The sequence below is a fragment of the Lepidochelys kempii genome, chromosome 4 (assembly GCF_965140285.1).
Source record: "Lepidochelys kempii isolate rLepKem1 chromosome 4, rLepKem1.hap1, whole genome shotgun sequence".
NCBI classification, from domain to species: Eukaryota; Metazoa; Chordata; order Testudines; family Cheloniidae; genus Lepidochelys; species Lepidochelys kempii.
Window position 1 is genome coordinate 91,106,895 of NC_136383.1, and position 23,011 is coordinate 91,129,905.

The following is a 23,011-nucleotide window of genomic DNA, read 5'->3' on the forward strand; positions in this document are numbered from 1 at the left end:
TTACACTAGGTACAGTGTAGATTATGATCATTTGTCTAGAGACCCGGTGCAAAGAGTTTCTTTGAGTAAACCTACTGGAAGATTGGAATTGTATATTACATTATAGTAAATTTGTTTCCAAAGTAAGTAAGAACATACATCAGTTTTTTCCTTCTGAAACCATTTAGTCATAGTGGCCTTGGTTTAGTGCTGTTCTAAACCTTTGCATATTCTCTTAAGAGCTTGCCATTGTGCTGAATAAGAGCAGGTTACTTAGTAATTTTGTTTAACTGATTAGGTGATCATTCTACTTCCATCTTAAATAATAAAGCAGTTTTGGTTACAGAGATCTTATTTTTAAAATACTAAAAGTTCGTTGTGTGCTCACATAACTTCAGCACCATTTGTTTGTCTGCAGGATTTCCTCTTAACATCTTGTGCTTACTGCCTCATCTAATCCAACATTTTGATAACCCAACTCAGTTCTGTAAAGAAACAGCAGACAGGATAGCGAAGGTATGTAAATATTTTTTAAAATAACATTCAGGGAATTATTCACAACTTAGACTTTCACTTTTACAGCCAAAATAGAGATGTACCTTTCATACCAATTATCTCTCTAAAGTAGTACAATGCTGCTTTTCCAGTAAATTTTCTTCTTCCATGTCTAAGACCTATCTATAATAATTGTGTTAATGAGAAGTAATTGTTCTCTAAGGGCCTTATCTAAAGTTCTGTGAAGTCAGGGGGAGTATCTACACTGAAATCAGTGGTCTTTGGATCAGGCTCTAAGTACTCCTCTATAGGATCAGAGTAGCCATTAGGCTCAACCTATAAATTGGGAAGGTAAGAAGCAATTCTTCCTGTTGCTAGTGTTGCAAAAGACTTTTTTTTTTTTTTTTAAATTAAAAAAAAAAGAGATGGTTGTCACAGCTAGTGAACTTAATTTCTTTAAATCACATTTATAATTTTTAATTTTCAAGTGTATTTCACAGTTTAATTCTAGTAAGGAAATGGTCCTTACCTTTGAGACTGGTGTGTTTTGGAAAAACAAGTAATGTACAGTTTTTGTTACTTGAAAACAATGATTATCTTGTGGAAAATTGATTTAAATGACTTTTTAAATTGTATTCTTTATGAAAGTGGGGTAAAATATGCACCAGCAGTTCCCAAATGAATCCATGGTCTATTGGTGGTCCCCAGAGCACTTCATTGGAAAGAAGAGCATGGAAATGGAAATAAGATGGCAGCTATACAATAGGGCAGGCAGTGTGACCTACTGAATAGAACACTGGATTGAGACTTGAGTTCTATTCCAGAATCTGTCTCAGTTACCCCATCTGTAAAATGGGGATAATCATACTGACCTCATTTTGTAAAGTGCTATGTAAGAGCTAGGTAGTGGTATTGTTATAAGAGCAGGAGAGGAACAAAACTGCCCTCAGGCACAGGATCCATAGTGTGAATGGAGCTGCCAGTTACCAGAGGGAGGGGAATGTCCCGAGAAGAAGGGAACAAGACAGCTAGATATATGTCCAGGGGAACAGATAGAATAAAGGACTAGGTGTTAGGGCATGTTCAAGGGAGAGGAGGAGAAGGGTGCAGGCAACAGCAAAGTATATGCAGAAGAGCAGGAGGATAGAGAAAGAGAACTGATGGGAGGGGAAGATTAAATGAAGATCAGCAGTGAGCAATGTAATTAACTTTTTTTCAAAAAGGACAAACGCTTATTTCATTTAAGGCAGTTAAAATACATATGAACTTTTATTAGTAGGGCTGTTGATTAATTGCAGTTAACTCACGCAATTAACTCAAAAAATTAATTGTTAAAAAAATTAATCATGATTAATCGCACTTTTTATCGCACTGTTATACAATAGAATACCAATTGAAATGTATTAAATATTTTTGGATTTTTTCTCCATTTTAAAAAATATTGATTTTTAATTACAACACAGTATACAAAGTGTACAGTGCTCACTTTATATTATTTTTATTATAAATATTTGCCCTGTAAAAATGGCAAACAAAATAAATAGTATTTTTCAATTCACCTTATACAAGTACTGTAGTGCAATCTCTTTATCATGTAAGTCCAACTTACAAATGTAGATTTTGTTTTTGAATGCAGTTATGTAGCAACAACAAAAAAATGTAAAACTTCAGAGTGTACAAGTCCACTCAGTACTACTTCTTCAGCCAATCGCAAAGACAAACAAGTCCATTTACATTTACGGGAGATAATGCTGCCCGCTTCTTATTTACAACGTCACCTGAAAGTGAAAACAGATGTTCACACGGCACTTTTGTAGCCGGCATTGCCATGTATTTACATACCAGTTATGCTAAACATTTTGTATGCCCCTTCATGCTTCGGCTGCTGTTCCAGACAATATGTGTCCATGTTGATAACAGGTTCTGCTTGATAACCATCCAAAGCAGTGCGGACCAAAGAATGTTCATTTTCATTATCCGAGTCAGATGCCACCAGCAGAAAGGTTGATTTTCTTTTTTGTTGGTTCAGGTTCTGTAGTTTCCACATCGGAGTGTTGCTCTTTTAAGACTTCTGAAAGCATGCTCTATACATTGTTCCTCTCAGATTTTGGAAGGCACTTTGGATTCTAAAACCTTGGGTCGAGTGATGTAGCTATCTTTAGAAATCTCATATTGGTACCTTCTTTGTGTTTCGTCAAATCTGCAGTGAAAGTGTTCTTAAAACGAACAACATGTGCTGGGTCATCATCCGAGACTGCTATAACATGAAATATATGGCAGAATGCAAGTAAAACGGAGTAGGAGACATACAATTCTCCCCCAAGGAGTTCAGTCACAAATTTAATTAATGCATTATTTTTTTAACGAGCATCATCAGCATGGTTGACTGTGCGTTGTGTGAAAAAATACTTTTTTGTTTGTTTTAAACCTGCTGCCTATTAATTTCATTTGGTGGCCCGTAGCTCTTGTGTTATGAGAAGAAGTAAATAACACTTCCTTATTTACTTTCTCCACACCAGTCATGATTTTATAGACCTCTATGATACTCCCCCCTTAGTCATCTTTTCCAAGCTGACAAGTCCCAGTCTTATTAATCTCTCCTCATATGGCAGCCGTTCCATACCCCTAATCATTTTTGTTGCCCTTTTCTGAACCTTTTCCAAGTCCAATATATCTTTTTTTGAGATGGGGTGACCACATCTGCACGCAATATTTAAGATGTGGGCATACCATAGATTTATATAGAGGCAATATGATATTTTCTGTCTCATTATCTATCCCTTTCTTAATGATTCCCGACAGTCTGTTCGCTTTTTTGACTGCAGCTGCACATTGAGTGGATGTTTTCAGAGAACTATCCACCAGTAAAAAAGTTTAACGGTTACCGGTAGGAACATCATGTGCCAGTTTTTCTGTCCGGACTTCCCTGGTTTAAAACAGACTTAACTTGAAGCATGGATGCCGTGGTGCAAGCCACTCAGAGTGCCTGTCACATTGCTAGGGAACCTGTAACTAAGCTGTAGAGCTCCAGAAGTATGGATGGCGTGGAGTGGAAAAGTAAGTGCAGCCTAGGCGGGGACAGAGCCAGGCCTGCCAGGAGATGTACCCCCTCCCAGTCAGCCTTCATTGATCAGATTTTACAGCTGCCCTCTCTTAGTGAAACCCCCTCCAGTACAGCTACCCCCAAAGGCATGACTCTAGCCCTAGGTGGTTATGTTATTTTAACAGTGTAAATACTCTGCACATTTTTTTATATTGAATAGTAATTTTAAATCTTCATCAGTTTTCTATATTATTTTTACAGTAAATTCAAATTCTTGAGCCTGACTTTGTAAAATATAGATGTTCTTGTGGTTACTTTGTCCTCGCTGTTACTGAAAAATAAATCCTAAAACTTGAGAAGAGTATTACACATTCCATATACTCAATAATTTAGTGGGTGAAGGAAATTAATGTCTTTTTTTGTTTTGTAGGTTTGTACAGAGGAGAAGTCACCAACCCTTGCCAATTTGGCGCATATGATGAGTTTATACAGTACACACAGTTATTCCAGAGACTGTTCTAACTGGATTAACGTAGTGTGTAGATATTTGCATGACTCCTTCTCAGATACCACATTTAACCTTGTAACTTATCTTGCAGAGGTAAATTTTACTGAAAATGTATTTCATTTCGACAGCCTGATTTAAACCATGCCTTTATTGATGACACATTTTTTATTTTTCACACCTGAAAATTTTAAAAATATATTTAGAAAGTCTTCTATGGAATAAAAGTGATATTAAAAGATAGTAGGATTTGGAGGGGAGAGGGTGGCTAAAACCATTTTTGAGTAGTGAATCTGAATTTTTAAATTGAAATGGTCATCCCGCCAATGGCAGGTCCATTTTTTTATGGCAGTAATATTTTGCAATAAATCTTAAGTTCTGTCCCTTTACATCAGTTACTGGCACAGAGCTGCTTTTGCTTCTTTTTCATTCCTATCAAAGTCTCGATAAAGTACATATATTTCGGTTTTAAAGAAATATATTTAGAATATATATTAAAAGAAATTTTCTGATCCACATTAAGCTGTAATTTAAAGTTGCTCTCAGTAGAAAATAAATTTTAATCAGAGAGTAAAGAAGTAAATATTGTGTGGCATATTTTTCTAATTGTTTTGAGCACACAAAATTTAGTGAATAGTTCTGCAAGCCCTCCATGTGCAGAACTGCCTCTAATGTAAGTGCTCTGCATGGAGAGCTTACCAGAACTGGCCCTTAAAATGCATTGCTTAAAACTGACAACCCCAGTATCTCTTGATTTTTATTTTCCCCTGTATGAATCTTTGAGTTTTTGTGAATATTTTATTGATAAAGACCATAGCAATTGTATGGATCAAACTTCTGTAAGCCTTATAGATCAAAAGTCCTGTATATAACATTATTTGCAGTTTTTCCTGTTCTTGTACAGTATTGTTAAAGAAACATACATATAAATTCAGGGAGCTTTGGGATTTAGAAGAGTTGTATTCTGCTGTATTCTCTTTTCCAAGCCAGATCTTGAAGTTTTGAAATAAATCTTTAATTTACCACATAAATATAAATATAAAAGGGAAAAAGGAAATCTGTATCAAAGTTAGCTAGCATTTATTATTATATTATGACCTTTGTACTGTGTGCTGCCATCAAGCAACCTGATTAAAATGAACTTTTTCAATTTTATTTTTAGCTGTTAGAGAAAGGGTTATCCAGTATGCAGCAATCTTTATTGCAAATCATTTACAGTCTTCTGAGTCATATTGACCTGTCTGCAGCACCAGTGAAGCAGTTTAATCTGGAGATCATAAAGGTTATTGGTAAATATGTTCAGGTATGTATTCTGAAAATGTAAATAACCAGAAAACATTGTATATTTATGAAGTCAAGAAAAATTTCATGCAGATGCACTTAGCACTATTTTTGAATGCAGATTATTGAAAAATATAGTCACTTGACTTTACTAAGATGACAGCGCTAAGTGAAATCCAGTAGTGTTTGTTTTATAAGTAGTGGACCCAAACCTGTATACACTTGCCTATGTATTTAACTGTACTCACATTAGTAGACTTACTGACTTTAATGGAACTACTTACAAGAGTAAATTTACACAAATATCTATTTACAGGTTTGGGCCTCTATGTATATAGTGATAACAAAATATGAGCTTTCAGCTATTAGAGTGCAATTTTGTGAATAAGGGAATATGTTTACATCCAAATACTGCAGAAATTCCTTCTTTAGGCATATTTGTTTTCAAAGAGAAGCTTCACAGTTAAATGCTTATTTGAACTACTTGCACCAATATTAATGTTCCTCAGCTGGACACAGACACATTAAAGTACAGCTTCATGAAATTCAAGTACATTTCTTTAGATGATAGCAACCATGACAAAATTATGCCTCTGGTAATTCATTGTTTCACATTTGCAACACAGTTTATAGAAAATGTAATCCCTGGAAGAAATTTTGGCTTTTTATAGAAAAACTTCACAAAAATGCCTGAAGTGTATAATCATTTCAATCTACAAAGTTCTGATTTTTTTTCTTTATCCCTCAACTTTATTGTGAAATGTAGTTCCACAAAATGGCTTAATCGTAATTAACCAGGAAGAGTAGTATTCTCTGGAAATTTTGTTATGATAGATATGCACTTTAGTTATTGTCCTCTTGTCAGGAGACATTAGGCATAACTGGATGATCAATGTAACCATAGTTTGCTGGCCTGACATCTGCTCTCTTCACCTTTAACTTCTTTAGGAACACTTTTTTTTATCTCTGTTGAATATAATCTTAATTAGTAATTTATGTGAAGAAGAAATTAGCTGTTGGAATGCTGGTGGTAATGAAAGAAAAGTACATAGTCGTAGCTGGATGCTTTGGCAGAGTAGAATTTGTTCTTTTCAATAACACGAAGTGAAAAAGGAAAAGAAAAGAAACATTTTTATGATGCTTTAGATATGGTAGGATTGGCTAGTTTCTCAGGACTCTACAGTGAGAATCTACTGTTAATAATTAAATTTAGTAAAGAACTACCCAAGACTGCGTACATTTGTAGTGAGATGTACACAAGCATTGGGCACACCATAAGACTGAAGGCCAACAGATATCCATTACCAGTAAAGGTTCAGTTATTACTACAATTTGGAGAGTGATTGTTTATCTTATAAAATAGTAACTTTTAAAAAGTAACTTTTATTTATTATTTTATTTAAGAAAAAATCATTTTTACAAAGGTGTGAAACATACTGTTGATAAAGAGATTGCCATATATTTAAATGTTGTTTAGCAACTGTGTATATATTTTCAAAGACTGAAGCTTTTTCAGTCAGGGAGAATCCTAAAACTTTGAGCAACATAAAAGCTCACCCTGCTGATATGCTTCTTCTGATGTGTTTTCGCTTTCTCTCCTCTCCTCCCCCCACCATCTTCCCAGCTGGAACTGCTCACTATTTTGAAGGCCATCAGTATTCAATTAAAGAGAGTGCACTTAGCCCATATGCTTCCTGTTGTGTTCTCGTACTCTTGTCCTGATTACTTCAAAGGCTGCTTCAGCCTGACCCCATATAAAATGCTTGTAGATGCTTCTGCTTTGTTTATGTGGGGGGTGTCTGAAACTGATTTAAAGAATAAAACCTTTTTTATGTATATATTGTTAAATTTAACCTGCACTGAAGTCTAAATAGTTAAAGTAAAGCTGCAGGAAGATATATCATCTATTCAAAATTTTGCTGAATCGCTTTTAAAATAGCATTAGAACAAATAAAGCAACAATCTTGGCAAAAATCCATCTAGTTCAGCTGTTTGGTTGTGAACTTGCTGTTTAAAATGAAATTAACAATTTTGGATGATTTGAAAAAAGACTTCAGTAAAGCTGCTTGAATTCTGAAATGGCAGAAGGAAGAAGAGGAAAATAGAGCCACTTTCCTGGAGCACTTTTAAATTTGAGCAAACTGCTTCCTTACTTCAAGTACCAATTCACAATACAATCCTTTGGACGACTAAGGCAATATTACCTTAGTACATAATTTTAAAATGTTTGTTCCAATAGAAACTGCTTCAGTGGTTTTGGTTACTTTTCATATAGAAGCACAAATACCTTCATGCTTTCTTCCATGCTGCCCCCACACACTTGGTAAGTGCTTCTACACAGCCACATCATTAGTCACCTTCAAATCCCTCCTCAAAACTCTGATGCCTACACAAATTTTCACAATGGGTAATTTCACTCATGGGCAGAGACCACTGCCTTACATGCAGGTTAATATTGTCTCATTGTTTCCTTGTACTCCCCCCATCTGTCCGTGTCCAGCTAGTCTCTTGTCTTATATTTAGATTGTAAACTTCTTGGCACAGGGATGATCTTTTTGTTCTGGGTTTGTACAGAGCCTAATACAGTGGCATAGCTAGGATGGGACACCTGGGTGGGCCCTGACTTTGGGTGGGTGGGTGGGCATTGAGGGGGGCAAGGGAGGGGCAGGAGGGATCGGAGCTGCTTCCCCTCACCCTCTCCAGCCAGCCTTGCAGTGGCGATGGACATGCTGGCCAGGGGTCCCTGGGGGCCCATGCGTGCATCTGGGGAGTGGGGTCAGGGTGCAGGGGCTTCCCTGCTTAGCCTGCCTGCCCAGCACTCCATCCGGGGAGGGGGGTTGGGGTGCAGTGGCTTGTCCCGCTCCACCTATATGCTCGGTGCTCCAGCCGGGGAGCGGGGTTGGGGTGCGGGGCTTGTCCCACTCTGTCCACTTGTAAGGCGCTCCAGCCAGGAAGAGAAGTTGGGATGCGGGGGCTTGTGGGCGGGCAAGCCCCCGTACCCTAACCACGCTCCCCGGCTGCAGTGCCGGGCAGGCTAAGTGGGGCAAGCCCCTGCGCCCTGAACTCACTCCCCAGATGTGCGCCTTGGCCCCTGGGGGCCCTCTGGCCAGTGTGTCCATTGCCCACTGCAACGCAGAGCGGGGCAAGCACTGGGGCCGGAACAGAGCCTGGCAGGGTGGTGGTTGTCTTGGATGCTAAGTGGGTGGGCCATTGCCCACCCAGGCCCACTCGTGGCTATGCCCCGGCCTAATCGGGCGGAGTTCTGGTCCATGAGAGGGGCTCCTATGTGGTACAGTAATACAAATAAATAAAAATAATAGAAGAGGGCCAACTTCACTCTCAAATTCACACACATACTAAATATATAGAAAGCTTCTGTAATCTCTTTCCTAGACAGTAGTCTCTTTTAAAGGGGTATTATCCAATATCCAGAATTACCTATTTTTTTTAGGTTTTTAAAAAATATTTTATCATGTTAATTGCAATATTGCTCTATTAATAATTTTTTATAAAATAAAAAATACAATTTCTTGACAAAATCTTTCAGTATGTACTTAAAATTGCTGGTAAATATAGCTGTGATTTAAGTACAGAGAAAACAAAAGCAAATTGATATTCAAATATTATAATCCCCATTCTGCATATAGATACCCCCGTTGTAAAATAATATTTTTTGGAGTTCTTTTTCACCCTTACATCTGTTTTCAGTCTGCAAGATTTGCAAACATACAAAGCTAACTACCTAATACATCAGTTGTCCAGTAAATAATTATGTCAGCTTTAACCTAAAAATTCACGTAGAAACAATTTTTTAATTAAATACCTTAAGGATACTTTTATGGTGCAACTATTATTTGTGGCAAGTGTCATAACCCTTACATTAATTACTTTTTCTCTCTTAAACCTTATCTAAATATATCCGCATTAAGTCACTCTTAAAAAAGACACAACAGTGGTGGTTGTTTGAATAAGAGATGCACTTCTTAATGAGAGCACTAACTTTAACACCTAATTTGCTTGCTTTCTAATGTTTTCTAATTCATACATTCTTGAAAGGTGATATATATTTAAATAACTGATATCTGTCTGCAGCTTTGTCTCCATCTTAATAAAGATTTTGTCTGTGGCATTTCCTTAGTTTTAAAGTACACCTAATATGAAATTTTGGAAAGCAGTGAGTTTGTAGAGACATTCTTCTTGTTCTGACTTTGAAGTCCGCAGGAAGAGAACCCTACTCGTGCATACAATCTAAGAAGTAGAAGCAAGGATATCTCTTCCTGGGAACCTCGTGGAGTCTGCAGGAAGTGGGAGAATGGACCAAAAAAAAAAAAATCAGCCCCTTCAATGTATTGCAGCTTTGCTCCTTTCTTTCCTGTAAATCTCCTGAGGTCCCCAGGAGGGTGAGACCCACTACTGCAGACTTTAAGAGGAACACAGGAGTTAGAGCGCCAACTGGGTAAATAGGATGTTTACTGAGATGTACTCAAACCCCACCCCCTATTGGTCACCAACCGGTTGATTGTGATTGACTGGTCGATCTTGGAGACTCTCCCTGTTGATCACAATCTCAGGCCACTAAAAGTCTGGTAGTGTAGCGGGGCTGCCGTAAGGCAGGCTCCCTGTCTGCCTTGGCACCACGCTGCTCCTGGAAACAGCCAGCATGCCCTTGCAGCCCCGTGGGACGGAGGAGCAGGGGTTTCTGTGCACTCCTGCCTGCAAGCACGACCTCTGTAGCTCCCATTGGCTGGGAACGGGGAGCTGTGGCCAATGGGAGCTACGGGAGTGGTGCCTGCAGAGAGGGGCAGTGTGTGGAGCCACATACCCCCGCAGGGGCACATTGGCCCCTTCCGGGAGCAGCATGGGGCAAGGGCAGGCAGGGAGCCTGCCTTAGCCCCGCTGCATCACTGACTGGGTGCTGTCTGAGGTAAGTGCTGCCTGGCAGGAGCCTGCACCCCAGCCCTGAGCCCATTCGTGGAGCCCATTCAGCACCCCCATATCCCTTCCTGCACCCAAACTCCCTCTTAGAGCCCATACCCCCTCATGGACCCCAACCCACAGCCCCAGCCCGGTGAAAATGAGTGAGGGTTGGGGAGAGGGAGGGATGGAGTGAGCAGGGTGGGGCTTTGGGGAAAGGGCAGGGTAGATTCTGAGTTGCACTTAAATTCAAAAAGTGATCTTATGTGTAAAAAGGTTGGAGACCACTATCCTATAGGCATTAGGATCCTCATTGGGGCCCTCAATCATCACCCTCAGGTGTCTTAGAATATTCCTCAGGTGTCAACCAAAGTCCTACTCCCCAAAACATGCACAAGCCTTGTGAGCTAAAATTGGATCATCAACCAAATGAGAAGTCTAAATAAGATTGTCAGTTTCCCAATTATACTATTTTGACTTGAAAGGAGGCCAACTACTCTATTTGGGTTTGTTCTAATCTGCAGTCTAATAACGGTCCCCAACACGTTTCCTAAGGCTTGCAGTTGGGTGATGCCCAGATGACCCTTTCCAAGGCTAATCAGGAGAGAAGGCAGCGAGCCTCATGGGATGTGCAGAGCCGTGGAACACCCTCATGCTGCTACCATTCCCTCCTTATGCACCTTTTCTCCAATGCCTCCCCTTCTGCTACTTCCAAAGACTCCTTTTCTCACTTTCCTTGCTCTACTACCTGCTTTCCTGTATGCTCTGTTATCTCCACTTTATTGTCTCTCTCCTTGAGGAGGAAGCAGAATGCAGGGTATATCCCCATCCCTACTATCCTCTGCCCCTTACAGACCATAAGGCCTTAATCTAGAATACAGAACACTGGGACAAGTTGTTTGTAGAAATGTTAGGAAGTATTATTTCACTATATAAAGTTCATTTCTTTATCACAAATTTTTTTTTTTATATCTGACTAACACATTCTAACAATTGTGTTTATCACAATGCATACATACATCAGACACTTTCAAGGCACATTCCTTCATGTAATGTCTTAATGCACTGTATAATGACAGTTTTATGCTATTCATTGCCTGGAGTGAACATGGCAGCTGAAATTTTGCCATATTTTGCTTTGTGCCTTCCAGACTTATATATACAAAGGGTACACATTGATATTGAAAGAGGTGAGCTTTTCTGTACGTGTTTTAAAACGGAAAAATCTGTGATTAACACCTGTCCACCTAAAGTATCATGAACAAAGTCTGCTGTGTGCTATAGATTGCTACATTTACTGGAAGTAACTATTTTGTAATGTGTGTACATTTTATTTTCTGGTAGAGTCCATACTGGAAGGAGGCCCTTAATATTTTGAAACTGGTGGTGTCTCGATCAGCAAGTCTCGTTGTACCTAATGATATTCCAAAATCTTATGGAGGTGATATAGGTTCTCCTGAAATCTCATTCACAAAAATGTTTAATAATGTCTCCAAGGAACTACCTGGGAAGACCTTAGATTTTCATTTTGATATATCAGAGGTAATTCTTATCTATAATTGGAATGTAATAATGACATCATATTACAATCTGAGATTCTCTTATTACTCATGTTTATAATGCAAGAGTTTTGAAAGATGTAATTAGAAAAAAAATAAATACAAACCAGTTTTTAAGATTTAATAATATTAAACTCCTAAGTAGTTTATTTGTCAGACTTAATTAAATTAGACTACTACTGAAAAGTGAACTTTGGGTCCTGTTTGGGCTCAATTTGTGTAATCCTTCCTCTTTGAGCACTTCCTCATTGGACTAGCCTCATTAAAGTCAATGGGACTACTCACATGAGAAAGTGGTCACCAATATAAGGGTTGCACTGCCAAGCCCTTAATCATCATAATTTGCCAAGAATTGTATATTCCATTTTTATCTCAAAAATAATTTAATCCTATCCAGTGTATTCCAGTCTTGTCATAAAGCAGCCTATCTAAACTTCAGTCAAGATTGCATCTTTCTCACCAGTAGCATCAACTTTGACCTAAAAGGGCTTCAGCTATCTGTGGAAAATAATATGGTGCATATATACAAACCAAAAATGTCAGCTGTACATAAATTATTTTGTGATTCAGATTACATTCCAACTGGGACAGAGTTCGGGTCACAAATTTTAGTGCATTAGAATTTTCATTTTGGGCTGTGGTTATCAACAGTAAAATGGGCAGTAATTTTTGCATTAAACAAGCTCAGATTTTTTTTTTTGTGGAATTTGATGTATTTTCTCTGACTGTTTAACGAGTAGAGTGCAAGTTTTACATGTACATTTCTCACTGAAGTCACTAGGTTGTCAAACTAGACCAAATGTGTTTTTATACTTTATAAACACACCTTGTTACATATTTTGCATTTCAAACAAACTGTTTCACAAAATCCTTCATTTAGTCATAAAGCCAATAGTAGAGTTTGGGGCCAGTTTAAAAAAAGGGGGCAAAAAAGAGTACATTAACAGGCCATAACCAACTTCCCAAAGCTTGAGAGAGTTCAGATCCTGTGTTCTGGTGTTGGCCCAGATATATTTTAAGATGAGATTTGAAAAAAGATTGGCTTTCCTGTGTCAAGCTTACATATTTTTAAACAGGAGTGGGGGGCAGCAAATATGCAAGATACAACTTCATGCAAAATATGGGTATGTTCTTCGTATTCTGGCTCATGCTGCACCTATGGTGTGTGGGTGCTTAGTATAATCACATATGAGGTTCTGCTGTTGCTTACGAAATTAAATTAGTAAACTGAGTTTTAGTGTAATACTACTAGTAGTTCTGAAATTGATAATAATGTCTTACTAATAAATATTTGAATTTGAAACTAACATTTAGACAAGTTAGACAAACACATGTCAGGGATGGAATAGGTATACTTAATCCTGCCTTAGTTCAGGGGGGATGAACTAGATGACCTTTTGTGGTCACTGCCAGCCCTGTATTTCTATGATTCTTTGATTTTATTTTATTTTTCATCTGGCAGACCCCAATTATTGGGAATAAATATGGTGATCAGCACAGTGCAGCTGGCAGAAATGGGAAGCCAAAAGTCATTGCTGTCACTCGGAGCACTTCTTCAACTTCATCTGGGTCCAATTCCAATGCCTTGGTCCCTGTCAGCTGGAAAAGGCCGCAGCTGTCACAGGTACATTATATGAAAATACAGCAAAATCCATGTGTCTCAATAAAAAGTACAGTGTAATGTATATAGTGTGTGTGTTTGAAATATAATTTGGAATCAACAGTATGTCTTAACAGTTACTGAATATTAGTTAACTATTTTGCAATGATAACTGTATTGGCATAATGAAAATCTTTTTTCTTTAAAGATATTTCTTAAGACCTCAACATCTGAGATATCTGCTTATAAGTATCAGATGTTTTACACTTGTAATCTGCCTGGAAGATTTTGTATTTCTAATAAGTATTATGCTATGTGATTGATTTATTTATTTATTTATTTATTTTCAGAGAAGAACGAGAGAGAAGCTAATGAATGTGCTCTCACTGTGTGGTCCAGAATCTGGTCTCCCCAAAAATCCATCAGTAAGTATTTCTAAATTCCAGTAGCAAATACTAGTGCATGTTCAGGTCTGATAGTATTAATAAGAAAACAAAAAATATTTTGTCATAATTGCAGTTCAGAAATTCACAAAACTGGCTAATAAATTTCAAATTGTAATTATTAATGAGGAATCATCAAAGGTGCTTCCAGTTAAGTACAGCAGGAGTCCATTCTTGGTCCAGTGCTATTCAGTATTTTTACCAATTACCTGTAGGAAGATATAAAATCATTGCTGATAAAGTTTGCAGATGACACAAAGATTGGGTTGCTTGCTAAATGAAAGGTCATCCCATCTAGGAACAAAGAATGTAGACTATACCCTGGAAAGCAGCAACTCTGAGAGGGACTTAGTTGTCATGGTACAGTGTTTTTCAAACTTCGGGTCGCAACCCAGTACTGGGTCGCACGGCATGTCAGGCACTAAGTCTCTCTGGTCAGCACCACTGACTGGGACGTTAAAAGTCCTGTCGGCGGTGCCGCCCAGCTAAGGCAGGCTAGTCCCTACCTGTTTTGACACCTCGCTGTGCCCCGGAAGCAGCCAGCAGCGGGTCCAGCTTTTAAGCAGGGGGCTATGGGGCTCCGTCTGCTGCCCCCACCCCAAGCACTGGCTCCGCACTCCAGCCAATGGGAACTGGGGGGAGGGTGGGAGGTGCCCGCGGGCGAGAGTCACGCAAAGCCACTTGCGTGCCTCCGTCTAGGAGCCGGACTTGCTGCTGGCCACTTCAGGCGCAGCACGGTCCATGGTGCTAGGACAGGTGGGAAGCCTGCCTCTGTATCTTGGCTGCACCGCTGACCAGGAGCCACCAGAGGTAAATCTGTGCCCCAACCCCCTGCCCCAGCCCTAAGCCCCCCAAACCTAGAACCCCTTCCTGCACCCCAAACTCCTCATCTCCCAGCCCAGCCCAGAGCCTGCACCCCTAGCCCAGAGCCCTAACCCTCTCCTGCACCCCAACGCCCAGCCCTAACCCCCCCCAAACCCTCATCCCTGGCCCCACCCCAGAGCTTGCACCCCGCAGGCCAGAGCCCTGACCCCCTCCCACACCCCAACCGTCTGCCCCAGCCCTGAGCCCCTCCCACACCCTAAACCCCTCATCCCCAGCTCCGTTGGGTCACGGGCATCAACAATTTTCTTCAACTGGGTCCCCAGAAAAAAAGTTTGAAAACCTCTGTCATAGTACTAACATGGCTACCCAACTGAACACAACCTCCCAGTGAGTTGGCTGTGGCTCAGGTTAACATGAATATATAAACAGCCGAATACTGAGCAGAAATGGGGAAGTATCAGACAGCAGAGGACTTGCTGCGCTTGTCTGTTCGTGAATCACCACTTCAAGAACATTTGACTGTGGTGGCTTTGTCTTCGGTGTCCTTGGCACTTCCTGGATTGGTGGCTGACTTATTGTTGATGGCACTGTTGTCTGCATCACGTCATACCCATCATTCATGGGTTACTGCTGACTTCCTGTTCAGTACTGAGAGGACTGACAGTGCAAATGCTATTTTTGGTACTGACAACAATTTTAGAGCACTCTGTATCTGCGGGTCTGATACCAACTTCTTCAGTTCCAATGCCTATTTCAGTAGTGTGTACCAGTACTCAAAGTGCCTTCGACTGTACCGTCATCGGTGCCAATGAGGCTGGCATAGTGGACTGAAGATGATGTGGGCCATTTATTGGCTCCATCTGGAGTGGCTCCTTCATTACTGCCAGACTACTTGGAAGGGTCTTATGGATCAAATGTGGAAATCTCTCCATCTCCTTCGCGATACTGCTCTTAGAGATTTGTCAAGACCTCCTGCATATCGCTACTGCTCCCGCAGTAGGGAAAAAGCATCCTGGCTTAGCTCCTACTAGCCACCAATCTCATATCCCTATCCCTAGTGACCTCCTTGGAATCCCTAAGAAGTTTCTCATTTGGCAAGGTCCCAGTCATCGACTCAGTCCAGGGCCAGATCATCTGTTCCTACAGGGGTCTCTCCACCTGGACCACCTGTTCTAGAGCTACAGTCTGAGGGAGCTCCCTCTGACCTGGTACAGCCTGAACCTTTGATACAGTTACATATGTGACCACATGAGATTCCAGTGATTCTGCTTTCCTCTTTTTCCTCTTCATCAGATAATGCTATGGTGCCTGAGTCCTCATCTCCAGTACCAGAGGAGATGAATGACATCGTCACTGGGTATTCGGGCTGTTTGTTCAGAACACCCATAATTTAATGGCTGTTCTTCAATTCTCAACTCTTGGGAGAGTCTTTCTCCCTAAACATAAAGTGATATTGAAACCTGCCAAATCTCTGTGGAATATGCCAGCATCTATAGCACCTGTAGGTATGTGTTCTGACCTGGGACCATGCGGGTTCTGGGCTACTGACACTTCCACATTGCCACTGGAAGTTTACACTAGGATTTCCACTGGAAGACGCTGTTGAGCTAGGCTTTGCAGAAAGTACTGCCCAGCAGGGCCTGAATGGCTTCCACTAACATCCCACTGATAGGCTGATGCTAGTATTTAAACCAGAAACCCATCATGGGGATCTGTCTGAGCAACAGCACTGCCTGCCTGCCTCCATTCCAGACCTTGTTGCTGTCGACCCTAGACTCTGGCTTCTGACTCCGGTTGGTTCTCAACTATTTGCTTGCTGTCTATAACCTGGCACCTGATCCTGACTTCCTGATATCCTGACCCAGTTCACCCCAACTCTGCTATTCGCCTGCAACTTGGTGCCTGACCCAGACTTCCTGACATTGTGACCCTGCTCCCCCTCAGCCCTGCTACTTCACTCCTGATTGCAACTTAGTAGCTAACCAGTGCACACAGTCTGCCCACGACCCATCCTGACAACGTCCTCATGCAAGAGAGTGTTTTTTTGAGTGTTTTTTCTTGCATTCACCTCCTAATTCCCTGGTTGTGACTGCAGAAACTAAGAGAGTCTGGCGGGGAGGTATAAATCTACTAAAGACAGAGTCTAAACGGTTAGATTTGATGGGGAGAAAAGTGTATTCAACCTGATCATTGCAAATCCACATTGCCAACCAGCAAACATTATTGTCTAAATAAGACTTTGTAAATTAGGACTCCATGTCCAAATTTATGGATAAGTTCCGTGAATCTCCAGGGAAGAGTTTGAGTCATTTATTACAGAGGGACATTTGGTGGCCAGGATGTCTTTAAAGTTAGCACTGGATATGGCAGATGTTTCATGTAAATCTGTGGTTTTAGCTGTGACGATGAGAAGGGCCTCGAGGCTATAGAACTCTAGCATAGTTCTTGAAGTTCAACAGGCCATAGAGAACTTATCGTTCAGTCAGTTTTTGTTTTCTGAGAAAACTGTCTAGACTTCACATTCGTTTAAGGACTACAGATCTACTTTATGGTCTTTCAGTGTTTACGCCCAGGCCATAAGAATGTCATTTTGCAGGTCAACAACATCACCAGCAATATTTCTCTAAGCGATACTTTCATCAGTTGTCCTACCCTGCTAGGTAGCAAAGTTTATCTGGAAATGGACATAAATTAAAGAGGCAAAAATCTTCTGGCTCTGCTTTTACTCAGTCAGCCTCTCCTCCATCTTCAGGGAGGAGCAACCTATTTGACTTTTATATCAAGAACAGCATACCACTTGTGAACGTTTCAAACCTGTCTCATCAGTCTGGAGATAGATTGTCTCACTTCTACAGTTCTTGGGAAACAATAACTATGGACAGATGGTCCAAGCACTGTCTGATTAGGTTACACCATACAATTTCTGTCTATCCCCCCAATTCTACTTCCCTACCTATCCCTTTTCAAGGACTCCTCTCATGAGCCTTCTGTTCTGCCCACCATTGTAGAACGTCCAGAATCTCTGGAGGCAATTGGACAAGCCTGTGACTTGCAGGTAGGAGGACAGACCAACTTCAACCATGCCTGAAGAGGAGGAGGATGGAGGTTCTTCAGCAGGTTTGGCCTTTGTGTGCTCTAGGAGCTATAGAGGAGGCTCCTCCTCTTCATCAGGGAGAGGGATTCTACTCTTGGTACTTCCCGATCCCTAAGTCCAAGGTAGAGGGTGAGATGGATCCTCAATCTCTGCAGTCTCAGCAAATTTCTCATGGTTACTATTCTTCCTGCCTGAAATTACAATGACTGGTTTGTTGTTCTCAATCTTCAGGATGCCTGTTTCCCTGTGGTGATTTTCCCAGGCTATGGGAAGTTCTTGAGATTCCTTGTTGTCAGTCAACACTGTCAGTACATGTTTCTTCCCTTTGGCCTGTCATCAGCCCCACAGGTCTTTACCAAATGCACGAAGGCGGTAGCAGCCCATGTCAGAAGGAGGGGAATTCATGTCGTCTTGTACCTATATGATTGGCTGGTGAGAAGCAGATCTAAAGAACAAGTCCTTAGTCATGTCCAGTTCACACTGGACCGCTTTGATCAACTGGGGGTGATTTTTCAAAAAAAATAAAGTCGATATTGACTCCATCTAAAAAAATCAAGTTCTTTGTCCCCCCTTCTCGCGTCTATGAATTCAAAGGTCTTTCTCTCACACAAGCAATTCCAGACAATTTGGTGCCTTTATCTGGATCTCCAGTCTCATTCTTTGACCATGGTCTGTGTATGCATAAAGATACTAGGACATGTGGCTGAATGCATTTATGTGATTCAGCATGAAAGATTGCATCATCATCCTCTTCAGGCATGGTTGAAGTTGGTCTGTCCCCCTAGCTGCAAGTCACAGGCTTGTCCAATTGCCTCCAGAGATTCTGGATTTTCTACAGTGGCGGGCAGAACAGAATAATGTATGCTAGAGTGTTCCCTTTGCCCATCGTCCACTTTGGTGACTGATGCCTCCACACTAGGTTGAGGAGCACATCTAAGGGTATGTCTACACTACGAAATTAAATCTATCTTATAGAAGTCAATTTTTAGAAATGGATTTTGTACAGTCGATTGCGTATGTCCACACTAAGTGCATTAAGTCGGTGGAGTGCGTCCACAGTACCGTGGCTAACATCGACTTTCGGAGAAGAGTCCGCAAATTACAAATCTTAAAGGCAGAACCTTCATATACTTAGTTCAAAGACACAATGTCCTTAAGTCAACATCCAGAGTTTTTGTCCAAGGTATTTACTTGTCTATATTCTTTCCTAAGCTGCACTCATATGTAGATAAGGAGCATTTCCATACGTTAGACGTAAGGCAGTGCTTGGTGTTCTGTCTGGAAAGGACTCAACCATTTCATTCATCACCTCAACTTTTTGTCTCCTAATAGAATTTCATAAAAGATCTGTTGGTTTCCATACAGACAATTTCCAAGTGGATAACTTCCTGTATTATCACAGTTTATGGAGTAGCTCAGACTATGTCCCCACAAACATTATGGGCTTATTCAACAAGAGCCCAAGCAATGTTGGTCGCATTTCTCAGAGATGTTTTAGTATTGGACATTTGCAGGACTACTACATTGTCTTCTGTGCATACTTTTACCAAACATTATGCTATTACTGCAACATCTAGGTCAGGTGCAAGCTTTGGGAGAACAGTTGTGCAGTCACTGTTTATGCAGACTCCAAACTGCAGTACCTATCAGAACTTGCTTGTGAGTTGCCTGAGTGGAAAACACATCTGCAACCGCTCAAAGAAGAAAAGACTGTTACCTGTATTGTAACTGTTGCTCTTTGAGATGTCGGTGCGGATGTGTATTCCACGTCCTGCACTCGGTCCCCTCTGCATTGGAATCTCCAGTCTTAGAAGGAGCTGAGAGGGGGTCAGGGTGGCACCACCCTTACGTAGCCACAGGAGGGGCTACAAGGGCCACAAGTTGCAAGTGCCACCATGACAGGTACTGCTAAGCAAAGTTCTCTGGCTTCAGTGCACTAGGCATGTGCACACCTGAGAGAAATACGTGTCTGCACTCACATTGTGAAGAATAACAGTTGCAATGCACATAAGTAACCATCTTTTATGGATTCTTCATCACTTAAATCAAAATATGGTATCTTTCTAAAAGATCAGCGGAAGTTATTGAGCTTACTACAGGAATTAATGAGTGAAACACTGTAGCCTGTGTTATGCAGGTCAAATTAGATCGTCATAGTAGAATCTTCTGGCCTTAAATATCTGTTTATCTCATGGTTCCAGAAATTAAATCCTGGAGATTTCTTCTCCCCTTATTGCATCTTTCAAATTCCCAGTTAATTATATGCATTGCCAGGAGAATTACATATTGTATAGTTTAAGAGTAAAGGCTTCTAGTAACACTGTATCTTCCATCTCATAGGCTTCCCTGTATGTTATCTATTAACGTTATTTAAGCCATGTTTATTTCCATTATTATCTATTTCTGTAGGTTGTGTTTTCTTCTAATGAAGACTTGGAAGTTGGGGATCAACAAACAAGCCTTATTTCAACAACAGAAGAAGTAATTCAAGAGGAGGAAGTGGCTGTGGAAGATAACAGCAGTGAACAACAGTTTGGAGTTTTTAAAGATTTTGACTTTTTAGATGTTGAGCTGGAAGATGCAGAGGTGAGACCCTGGACTTTCTTTTTTAGAATTGGGGTTTCTATTTTAGAATGTTTTAAAAGCTGGGTTATGTTGGTACAATATTAAGGATTGGACAGCAGTCCCAAAACTTCACTGATTTTGATTTCCATCAAAACAAAACCTTGACTACAAATTTTGCAATGTCCGATGCAGGTCCCAGTTGTCTTTATGAAGTTGGGTTTAACTCCCCACTTATTCTGTAAGAATATGTTTTGTAGCCAGGGAAATAATAATTTTGACAGCATAAGATTTTGTTATTAAGACTGTGAAGCTTTGCCCACTGTGTAAGAATGCTGTCTGGTGCGATGGAATAGCATATTAAGAATGCACGCAATGTTAGGTACTCATGCGTTTCTACATTTCCAGAATTTCAAGTAGTAAGATAGCAATAGTATATACTGAAATGGAATACTATCTCAATGAATTGTCAGACTATCCCACCTGTGACAAAGCTCTGTCCTTGCCTCCGTGGGTCCTGCGTTTCCTGGCGGATTTCGCTAGCCTCAGAGGCTCACCGTGACCCTCCACGTAACCCTTCTTTCTCTAGAGACAAGGGTCACAGTCTACTGAACCATTTTCATCATAAGCCAGCAAGGGAGGTGAGGAGAAATTATCCTTCCTTGCACAGTCTCTGTTGTCTCCCAGTCTCAGTGATTAATCAGGGGGCAAAGGTGGGGGGGAGAAGCCTGGGCCCACCCTCTACTCCGGGCTCCAGCCCAGGGACCCTAATAGTAACTGCTATGGTAGCTGACCTTTTAGAAACATGACATGTACAATTCTCTGGGCTACTTCCCCCACAGCAGCCCTCATTTCCTCAAGCTCCACTTCACCCTTACTTCAGGGCCTCCTTCCTTGTGCCTGATATAGTGTGTACTACTCAGCCTCTCCAACAGCGCAACTTCCTTCCACAGCTCCTGACATGCATCCCCACCTGACTGACTGGGAGGCTTTTAATTAGTTTCAGCCAGCCCCTGATTGGCTTCAGGTGTCCCAATCAACCTAGCATTCTCCCTGCCTTCTGGAAAGTTCTTAATTGGCCCCAGGTGTCTTAATTGACCTGGAGCAGCTTCCATTTCACTTAACCTGGAACCAGGGATTTGTTTAGCCTGGAGCTAATATATCTGTCTCCCACTACTTTTCTATAGCCATCTGGCCTTGCCCCGTCACACACCCTATCACACAAGTTTTATATTTATATATATTTATACGTTTATAAAGCTGCCCTTACCTTTGCCATTCATATTGTATCTGATTTTGTGCATTTGTTTTCTTTTTTCACATTTTTCATTCTGTTAAAGTAATGAAATTAGGTAATAAAAGGTTTAAAAGTTAACAGTAATAATAATAATTCATATTTGTTTATTTTTTGTATTGTGGTAGAGCCTCCAGACCCCAACTGTGGATCATGGTCCCTTTGTGTTAGGCATTGTATGCACACAACATAATTTAAAGGTCTTAAACTGACCCCCAAAAGAAGGAGTGTGAAGAAGGGAGTGAGAGTGAAAAAAGAAATCAGTACTGTCTGTAATTCACCCTTGTTACATCTGGTTATTATAGTACCTACAAAATATTAAATTAATTAAGAACCTTGGAAGGTTTTTAGATTCAGATGAGTTCAAAAAAGCCTAGATATTCATCTGAACTTTGAGATGCTCTCTCTTTGCATCCCTGGTTTCTCTATCCCTCTTTGCAGGCTCCTGATCTCTTTTTTCCTGATTTCTTCTCCCTTCCCCGGAGGCCTCCAGCGCCTTACATCTCTCCCTTCTGCTGATTCTCGTGTCCCCGGGGCAAATTACTTGTCCAGTACGCGTATGCCCACACACACCAACGAGGTGTCTGGTATTCTGTGGCCTTCCCTTTTGTCCTATATCTGATCCCCCTAAATTAACTGAGAATAAGTGAACAGTTGAGAAGAGGTAGATTCAAAAGCATTAAGACCCAATAGAAAAGTGGCCACAACTGCAGGCCCTACAATTTTAACATCTAAAAAACAGACGGGTTTGTGGGCCGCATACGTATTGCTTTTCTTGAACTTCAAAATGTGGTTCAATGTCAATTTTAATAGATCAGGCTGAGGTACAGCCAGTTCTTATGCTAGCTCAACCAGTTCACCCAGCCCTATGTCAAAATTGTGCACTGCCTGTTACCAATATATGATATGGAGAGTTAACCAACAAAAACACAAAATTTTTAAGTGTAGGACATCACTTTTATATGTGACATAATGGAAATATAGTAATTTATATTAGAATTTATATTAAAATATCCTGCATGCTTTTTTGCTAATACTTAAATGTTAGTAATATTAACAGTCTGAGGAAAAAATAGATTAGTTTAAGGATGTTTTCAGTGCTTTAATCCCTAGCTCTTCATTTACGTTTGCATGCAAATACTCTGTCCGCTTCTCTGGAGCAAACAAAGTCACTGAGAAAAAGTTGGAAAATATGCATGCTTGCATACTGATAACATTTTGAATCTCCATGAGAGACAACCAGTTGCTGGAGTAACTTTGGAATTGGTATTGTCAAGTTTGAGGAGACTAGACCTGTGGGCTGGTTGAGAGAACCATTCTTAAGGAATCTTATTGGCTATATCATTGAAGGATTGATAAAGTCCCCAGAAGAAGCCAAAGATCTTACCTGTCCACTTAGAATGGAAAAATAGTGACT

General features: G+C 40.6%; 1 protein-coding gene across 11 annotated transcripts in view; it reads left to right on the plus strand.

The window, feature by feature from the left end:
- Positions 1 to 23,011, plus strand: part of LOC144929103 (protein furry homolog-like) — a 349,363-nt gene that overhangs the window by 261,614 nt on the left and 64,738 nt on the right. For all 11 annotated transcript variants that reach the window (XM_078852535.1, XM_078852539.1, XM_078852543.1 and 8 more), the window contains 7 exons: positions 398 to 495; positions 3,948 to 4,118; positions 5,185 to 5,325; positions 11,562 to 11,759; positions 13,239 to 13,400; positions 13,727 to 13,801; positions 20,148 to 20,324. In XM_078852535.1, the coding sequence (XP_078708661.1) occupies positions 398 to 495; positions 3,948 to 4,118; positions 5,185 to 5,325; positions 11,562 to 11,759; positions 13,239 to 13,400; positions 13,727 to 13,801; positions 20,148 to 20,324 (1,022 nt within the window). The remainder of the gene's footprint in view (positions 1 to 397; positions 496 to 3,947; positions 4,119 to 5,184; positions 5,326 to 11,561; positions 11,760 to 13,238; positions 13,401 to 13,726; positions 13,802 to 20,147; positions 20,325 to 23,011) is intronic.